Source organism: Chinchilla lanigera, unplaced genomic scaffold, assembly GCF_000276665.1.
Source record: "Chinchilla lanigera isolate Chin_1 unplaced genomic scaffold, ChiLan1.0 scaffold00046, whole genome shotgun sequence".
NCBI lineage: Eukaryota > Metazoa > Chordata > Mammalia > Rodentia > Chinchillidae > Chinchilla > Chinchilla lanigera.
Window position 1 is genome coordinate 15,124,599 of NW_004955447.1, and position 9,515 is coordinate 15,134,113.

At 41.4% G+C, this 9,515-nt stretch overlaps 1 protein-coding gene across 1 annotated transcript in view; it reads right to left on the bottom strand.

Moving 5' to 3' along the window:
• LOC102009124 overlaps positions 1 to 9,515 on the bottom strand; it is a 41,928-nt gene that overhangs the window by 6,666 nt on the left and 25,747 nt on the right. The window contains exon 4 of the mRNA XM_013518482.1: positions 1,444 to 1,574. Within this exon, the coding sequence (XP_013373936.1) occupies positions 1,444 to 1,574 (131 nt within the window). The remainder of the gene's footprint in view (positions 1 to 1,443; positions 1,575 to 9,515) is intronic.

Below are 9,515 nucleotides of genomic sequence, written 5' to 3' on the forward strand. Positions count from 1 at the left end.
AACAACTCTTGATAATCTCCTACCTCTTTTGTCTGTAACTCACTATTATTTGTCTATTTGTTTTCCTGAGAAACTATCTTGTAGATAACAATATGTAAAACAATAACCATTGATAATTTCCTACCACTATGTTTGTAATTTGGTAAGCCCCCTCATTATTATGTTACCTTCTTTTACTCTTTAAAATAAAAAAAAGAAAACACATTTTTGTAGCTATTCAGTAAGTCTCTTTAAGTCTCATTTCCTTCATCTGTACAATTAGAGTGGTAGAATCTCATTCATGCGTTTTATGACAATTATCTACAATTAAATATGGAAGGGGCTCAGTTTATTTGCTGGTACCTCTTAACATTTAACTAAGTGCGGGATAGTAGTACACAACATACTAATAGTAGTAGTGATAACCATCAATTGTACTTGGTCCTATTGTTTTATCAATTTTATTGTGGATATGGGTGAAGTCTTAAATGTTCTGTTCATTAAATCTGTATCATATTATAGTTCTATCAAAAATCAAGACATTAGAAGAGTTGATAGGCCAAATTATTAATATGAGACTTATTAGGATTGTAGATAAATGCAATAAAGTTCTACTTCATTCACCAATTACACCACAAATATTTATAGAGTGCCTGGTATCTCAGAGCCAGAAGGCTAAGATAAAGAATAAAAAAGTCATGGTCCCACTACTTAAGGAGCTTCCATCCGGAAGGGAGATAAGGTGACCCAACAACTACAGTTTTGGTTATAGGTGAAACGATTTACATCCATCATGAATGGGTGTGTGGGGTTTGGAGTCATAGGTAGGACTTTTCCCAATGGGAAATTTGAGAATGGGATAGAATGTTAGGGTGACTGGGCATCCTAAGCCTTAAGAGTCAGTACTTAATTAAGCAGCGTGGACACATAAAGCACAAGCTCTGGGAGTAATGAGTTCTTCATCAACAAAAGAGTTCAAGGACAGAGTGGGAACGCTACGTGTTAAGTGGTCACCTGGGAAGGACTGGGTCTCTCACTCTTCCTCCTTTCAACCCTCAGGCTGTAGGGATTCCAAGTAATATGATCCTTCCGGCAGGTGAGCTGGGGTTGCTGACACAAGGAAGGAATCCCTAAAACTTACAGAAGAGATTGGGATGGAGAGAGTGTTGGTAGGAAAGTCATGTGACATTCAAACTTTCAGAATTGCCTGGTAGATTGTGTTTAACCTGTTAAGAGAACTTGAGGAAGATATTTTCAAATTTAATTGGCAAAATTCAAAATTAAACTCATAAAAGCAGAACAAAAAAAGCCAGTAGGTTATCCCAGAAAATTAATCCATACTGCTTAAGAATAATATGTTTCCTTAACACTTAGTACATGCCAAAAACATATGAAACAGGCTATTGAACATAAGCAGCACCAGCATGTCAATCCAATATCTCCCTTATAAAATGTAACACTTACAGTATCTGCTTCTTTTCCATCAATCATCTGCAGATCGTTCAAAGACCACTTTTTTGTTACTTCATATTTTTCATCTAAACCTATTCTGTAGTGTTTCACCATAATTATTTTAACTTCTTCATTTTTCGTCACTGTAGGACAGAAAAATAGTTTACATAAGCTCTTCAAAGATGATAAATTATTCAAGTCACATTTTCAGTACTTATGTAGACCCTTTTTATTTAATGCTTTTGAACCTACATTATAGTTGCACTCCGAATTTGAGCCCTCACGTATATAAGCATTTATGGACATACCTCCAAATTGGCTCACTGTATTAACTTCATTTTTGCTATAGCCACAGTAATGTCTGTCAGCTAGAACACTAAGCTATGTGCTCTGAGCACTGAGCTTTGTGGTGGTGAGTGGAGCTCAATTTGGGGCAAGAAATAAAAGGCTTAGCATTAGCATAGTCAGTGCCAAAGTGTTTACCAGAACAATTTGGAATTTTAATTTATGACAATAAAGAGAGGGAAGGAGAGCAAATAGTTTTGCTTATATAGCCACACCAAATTGAAGAGTGACCAAACAGTCCTACAGAATTGAGACACTTTTTCTACATTTGCAAAGGTCCTTAGAATTCAGAAGCGCCTGCATCCCAGCTACCTGGGATTGACCTGTTTGGTATTGTTTAAGATTTTTAACTCTTTCAAACGTGTCTCTGAATTCCAGTGTTCAAAATGTGCCACCAGCATAGGTTTTAGTAGTGTATTTGAAAGATGTGGAAAAATATTTGTTTATTTTATATAAACAAAATAAGGAAAATGATTTCCTGGTCTTAAAGTCATTTGCCTTTGGTCTCTGATAAACACATCAGAAGAATCAACATTTGAGCACAGAGCTCCTGCATTGAAAATTATCAGTGAGTTAATAAAAGGAGTACTTACTGAGTAGTTGCCATTTGCTTATTAGATCAGTAGGGCTAAAAGGGAGGCAAGAAACAGGCGTGGCCTCCACTCTCTAGAAATGTATGATTTCATTAAGGAGACAAAGCTAACACACGAGTCACATCTAATGCCTATTTCTAAGTGGTGGCAGGTGGGGATCAAGCGTCTACATATTTTTTTCGAAATGAATAATGTCATTTGAAGAATTGCAGGCTGGTCTTTTTAAGAGTAAGGCACGTTTGATTTGGGGGAAGACTTTCTCTTGATTCTGACAAATACCACGTTAGCATACTGCTGTGGTCTGAATGTTTCCCCTGAAGTTTTTCTGAGAGAAACTTCACCTCATTGCAATAGTTTTAAGAGGTGGCTCCTTTGAGAGGTGATTAGGTCACGAGTGTCCACCTTGAAGAATGGATTGACTGTTGTCCCTGGGGCAGGGTGCTAACTGCGGAGTGCGTTCCTGATGAAAGGATGTTTGGCTGGCTTCCTTCCCTTCTCTTTTTCTCATTCTCTCATACACTCATCCTCTGCCTTCCACTATGGGATGACAGCAAAGATGTGCCCTGACTTGACCTTGGACTTCCCAGCCGCCAGAACTGTAAGAAATAATCTCTGCTCTTAAATTCCCCAGCCTCAGGTATTCTGTTTCAGCAGCACAAAAAACACTAAGACCCATGCCCTCCTACTTGTGTAGACCTAAAGCACTCCATACAATAAAATTATAGTGATAGCTAGGTGATGTGGGGCAGATTATATGTTTAACAAGAATTCTGAGAAAGGAGAGGACTCATATAATAAAAGAAGGAATTACAGAAGAAATAGAATTTGAGATGAGTCTTTAAAACTAGTGTAGTTTGGAAAGGCAGTGGTCATTCTGAAGGCATCTCTAGGAGAAGAAGTGCACGAAGAAATGAATAAAAATAGAAGCTAAATTTCACAAGTTAGAAGGAAGACAGTGGACTGCAAGGATTGCTTGGTGTGAGCACACCGAAGGCAACAGGATTAATTAGACGGAGGAAGTTGTGAAAATGTTTAGAAAGACTCTGGATTTAAAAACCAACAGAAGCCACTGTGGAGCTGTAATGTCTGAATCCATCCTTTCCACAGGAGAAATGGGAGGCCGGCCAGGGTTCCGAGGGCTAAGGAGCTGGGGCTGGTGGAGGGAGTAACTTGCCTCTGATAAAGGCGATACTGAAATCAAGGTGGCCAGCTGCTAGAGAAGCAGTGGGAGCAGACTGCAAACCTGCTACTTGCAAGCTCATGCTGGGATACCTACTCAGGCGGTGTCCCTCCTCCTTGAGCATGGCACTGAAACACGGATCCCTGTCGCAGGAGTATTCCCCGGCAGTGCCAAGGCACAGGATACAGTGAGGAAGAAAAGGAAGAAGACTTAGAAAACCCCAGGTGGGGGGCCATGCGGCTTGGTGGGCTCTGGCATTAGAGGTTCTGGGGTCAAGTCAGGACACCACAGTATGGTGTAGTGAAGTTACTTAATCTCTAGAGAGAATAAGCCTCATTTTCACATGTTGTAAAATGGACATTGGGATGACACAAACTTAGAAAGATTGAGGCGAATAAAATATGTAAAGAACTTGGGATGGTGCATACTTCCAGTATCTCTTGGTTACTTTCCTGTTGCTAAGACATGATATCCAACACCCACAATTTAAAGGAGAGGCTTATGTTGGTTCATAGCTTCGTCCATAGCTGGCTGGCTCCAAGAAAGAAACAGCACGGCACAGGGGCATCGTAGGGGAAAGCTGCTCACATTATGGCGGCACAGGAAGAGCAGGGAGGAAGTGGGGAGGGAGTCATACCCTTCCTGGTCACGCCCCTGCGACCTGCCTGTCACCAGGCCTCGCTTCCTCACAGCACATTCAGCTGTGGCTTCCTCAGTGGATTGGTCCACTGATTAGTCCACTGAGGAATCAACTGATTAGTGTATTTCTTGGTTACTTTTCTCTCCTTGCTGAGACAAAATACCCAAGGCCCAAAATTAAAGGAGGAAAGGTTTATTTAGCTCACAGTTTGTGGAGGTTTCAGCCTATACTCAGCTGGCTCCAAGGCAGAGTGGCACACGGCAGAGGGCAGCAGCTTATGGCAGTGGAAAACAGCAAAAGCAACAAGAGCAAAAGAGTGGCAGCAAGCAGCCTCCTTCCCTTGGTAGGTGAGGCCTTGGCAGCATGAAACCTAACACTAGACAAAAACCCAAATACGGAAACATAGAGGGTGAGCTGGTGGGTGTGAAAATGAGTTTGTTTTTGACATATAGGTGAGATATCTACAAATTGTCTCAGGAGAGAATGAGATGGGCAGTTTTGTAGATTAGGAATGGATATATAGATTTAAGAGTTTTGTGTGTGGTGAAGTTTTCAAAACCAAGTTTAGAGGGAAAAGAGCAGAGGAAAGAGGTGAGAAAAAGTGAAGAAAAAAGAGATACCCACAAAAAGTCCGAGAAGGGGGCCTGAGAAAGGAGGCCAGCCCAGTGGTATAACACTCTGAAATCGAGAGGATGAAGTATTCCTGTAGAGTCATTTCTGGTAGGTGAGGCAGAGCTCAGCTCTGACACAGAAGCTGATCTGAGGAACATCGGTGATTTCTGCTGTGAAGCCGGTTTCTCTCCAATGTTGAGGGCAGGGAATGGTGCGTAGGACCCCTTCCCTCACTTGTACTGAGTGAACATAGCGATGGGCCTGGGTCAGGTAAGATTTACAGAGAGAGATTTAAGAAGGGAGGATAAAGGCTCTGATTTTGGTCACACATTCCACGATGTGGAGCAGGAGGGATGGCACATTCTGGGGACAGAGGAGTGAGGGAGGGGCATGTTTGAAGAGCGTCTCAAGCAGAAGATGACCTGGGGCATCAGTGAATTTCAGCTCAGAGTCTGAAATCCTTCAGACATTGTGCAGAAGTTGGTGAGAGCTTCTGCCCACTTACCCTTCTTAGCACTGAAATATGGTTCTCATAATTTAAAAATGGGCTGGAGCTGTCACTCAGGGGAAAGGCCATGGGTTCAATCTTCAGCATTAAAAAGAACCCCTCCTTCCAGAAAAACCCTCTAAGGATAATGTGCTTGTTCCAGCTATGTCCCTTACATCTCACTAGTTACCTCAGAGGGGGAGAGAGAATGGGAATGGGGAAATATGGAGACATAAGATATGGTACGACAATATAACTTTTCAGGCCTTGTCTACATTCTGATAATCAGCTGCGTACTGGAAAGCCACTCATTCAACTCATTAAAGGAACGTTCGAGTCCCTCTTTGTACCAAGCACTGTGCTAGCAATCGCAACGCTGAATTCCTATAGGGCGCCATTACCGCTTCCCCTGGGCCGCAGGGAGGGGCCTCAGGTAGAAAACGCGGTCCATGAGGCAGGGACAGGAAGTGGAGGGACACAGAGGGAACACGAGCAGGGACATATTCATCTACTGGACTTTGGGAGGAGTTTCCAAGGAAGGCACTCTGTGCAGCTGTGCAGGGCGGTGGGGCTCAGGAGAAAGAAAAAAGGGCTAACGGGAGCTGGAAGGAGCATGGGGACAGAGGTGTGGACAGTCGACACTTTGGAGTCATTACAAGTATTTGTTGTAAGCATTTGTGGTTGTGGACAGGTGGTAGTGGGAGAGGTAGGCGGGAGTTAGTCCCTGAAGGGTCTGGAATACCAGGTAAGGGGTTCAAATGTTACTCTGAAGGGTGTTACTCTCTCTGTGTGTGTGTGTGTGTGTGTGTGTGTGTAGTGGAATTGATGGGCTAACATTCTTATATTTAAATTTTTAGAAAATTCTCTTGGGCAGTTCCACAAGGATGTTGGAGGTGGGACTGTCCTACAAACATCAAACTAAGAAAAGACCATACTTTAATCCAAGGACGTAGCTCACAGAGAGTACAGCCCCTTCCTTTGACACAATGGCCTCCTTTATTTATTTATGTATTTATTTATTTTTTTGTCTTTCTGAGACAGGGTCTCGCTATGCAGTTCAGGCTGGCCTTGAGCTCACTTATATAGCCCAGGCTGGCCTCGAACTTGCAAGAATCCTTCTGCCTCAGCCTCCCAAGTGCTGGGATTACAGGCATGCGCCGCCACGCCCAGCTAATAGCCTCCTTTAAAGCAAAGAGGCTTCAAGTGCTTGCTTTAGCCAGGAGCCAAAGAAGTCTGCTCCGGCTGGAGTTGACCCAACCCCTGACTTCCATACTTGTACTCTGCTGCCAGCTGAAATTAAATGGCATCTCCACATTAATGCAGCGGCAAAGTGGAAGCTCTTCACATTGTCTTAAGACAGAAATGTGTTACAGTGAAAATGGGACAGCTGGTTTCATTACCACCAGAACCTCTGTTTGGTCTCAAGAATGGCATCTATAGATACAGACAACTTCAGAATTTTAACATGATCCAGTCTAAATATTTTAGTTAAAATTTTTGGAATTCTAACTTTAACTTCAAAGCATCATTTACTTTGGCTTTAATTTTAAAATACTCTTTGCCATTAATAAATGCCTCTTTTATTGTGGCAAAATAGTATTATTCATGAGGCTAAAAGGAAAGAAAATTGATCAGTTGACTAAATATAGTTTGGAAGACATAGGAAAAATAATAGTTTACAAGTAAGTTGCATATAAATACTTCAAATAAATGATTTTTAATTTGATAACCTTAATACTACTTATTTTTTATCATTTAAGCAAAATAATAGGAAAAATTACTACAAGACATTGAAGAAAGAAGCCTCATGGAAATGTTACAGTGTGTTGATAATGCCTTGGGGTTTTTGAGAAGAGTGTCATTCACTTCATCAAAATAGTAATTTTCAAATAATATTTTTCCAGAAATATTTTTATAAAATCAATCTTTGGGCTATATTAAAATATTAAAGTGATTGTAAGCAAGTTAGATCTTACGTTATTGATGTACTTAAAGAAATGGGGGAGACAGTGAAGAGGAGGGTGACTGTGTGGGATGGGGCACCAAAGACACAAAGAGGGCCATGCACTGGAGCTCAGGCAAGGCGGGTTTCCAGGGCTCAAGTCTAGCACATTCCAGTGCACCTACTGAGAGCAGGACGGCAGAATGGTTAGGCACCAGTGGACCTAAATTTAAAGCCTCCATTTGTCCCTTACTAGTTGGTGATCTGGGTGAATTAGTCACTGTACACCTCAACATTACCATCCATAATTTGGAAGGCTGAGGAAAGAAAGTCGTAAGTTCAAGCTCTGTGTGAGTATCTTAGTAAGACCCTGTCTCAAAACCAAATAAATAAATAAATAAATAAGAAAGATAGGAATGTAGCTAAGTGGTAGTATATCCTTAGGTTCAATCATTAGTATATGTTTACAAAGATACATATAAAGGGCAGATACCATAATACATATAAACTTCTTAGTATAGAGCTATAATCTTTGGCTCATGAGTAAGAAATGCAGCTATTTTTACTGCTTAGAAGAGGTATGCCACAGTGGAAAGAACTTTTACTATCTGTGATCTGGGGCTATTGACTTATGTTCTTGTTAGAATAGTTTCTTCATCTGCAAAACAGGAATTTCTCCTCACTTCTAGGTGTCATGAAGATAAGAATAATGCATTTAAATAGCACTGAATAGACTTGTGTGTGACACTTAGGAGGTATGCTTTGCAGCTATCCCTTTTAGCTTGTTCTCAATATTATTCTGATAGAAACTTAAAGTGTTTTTCCTTCCCAAAGCTCTGGCACAAAGTTTCTATTCACTTTATAAATGCTGTGTCTTAGAATCATGTTGATTTCTACATTTATATTTCCAAATTAGTACATTAGCTGCTGGGAATAGGAGTAACTAATTGATGACAATATTGTGGTGTGTTGGTTTTTGAGATAGTATCTCCACTTCTAAAGTCTGAGCTATTGGCCCTTTTAGAACTAGAAAATAAGTCAAAATAAAATTCAAGTGGAAGTGTCATAATTTCAGTATTGTACTCCTTACCTGTAATTACCCTGATTTAGAGAATCAGAATATTTTATTTACATTTCTACATACAGATGTTTAGTGATATTCTACAAAACACTCTGCTTTTGTGCATGTGTATGTGCATATAGGTGTGTGTGTGAGAGACGGAGACAGAGACAGAGACAGAGAGAAACAGAGAGACTTCATGGACTTACCTCAGTGGTAGAGCAGTCGGGTATAATACCTGGGCCCTTGGGTTCTATCCCAGCATACAGGGGGAAAGAAAAGTAGTGCAAGAATTTTAAAGTATAGAATCTACTTTAATATTCAAGGTTTATTCCCCCATCTCACAATCCTGATTGTAACTAAGGAGTCTTTTTGTTTGCTTGTTTATTTTGATGGGACTGGGATTGAACTCCGGGCCTTTGTACGGAACTACCCCCCTGTTATAGTTTGTGTCTAGATGCCCCTGCAAAGCCTCATGCAGTCATGGGGCAGGCTTCTAGAGTTTCTGATTGGCTCATGGTCCAATGGGATTATGGGTGTGAGTGCTACACCTGCCCTGCACTGGGTGGAGCAGGCTGGGTAGCCAGCATACAATCAATATAAGAGAGGAAAAGAGGCTTGCCTTCCCCACTCCTTTTTGCTCTTGTTGCTTTTGTTGTCTTCAGCCACCTTGACCTGTTGCCCTCTGCCTTGGAGCCAGTTAAGTATGGACTGAAACCTCCACAAACTGTGAGCTAAATAAACCTTTCCTTCCTTAATTCTGGATGTCGGGTATTATGTCTTGTCAAAGAGAGGACAGTAACCAGGACAACCCCTAACTCTTTTTATATCTTATTTTGAGACAAAGTCTTGCTAAGTCACTAAACTGCCCAGGTTTGACTGGAACTTGCAATCCTCTTGCCTCAGCCTCCCAAAGTGCTGGGATTACAGACATGCACTGACATGCCTGGCTTCCAAACTGTCTTGGTTACTTTTCTCTCATTGCTGAGACAAAATACCCAGTGCCCAAAATTAAGGAAGGAAAGGTTTATTTAACTTATAGTTTGTGGAGGTTTCAGTCCACACTTGGCAGGTTACAAGGCAGAGTGGCACATGGCAGAGGGCTACAGCTCATGGAGGCAGAACACAGCAAAAGCAACAAGCACAAAAGGGAGGAATGGCGGCAAGCAGCCTCTTCCTCTCCCTTACGTATGCAAACTATCCACTCCAGGTGCGGTGTAGCTCT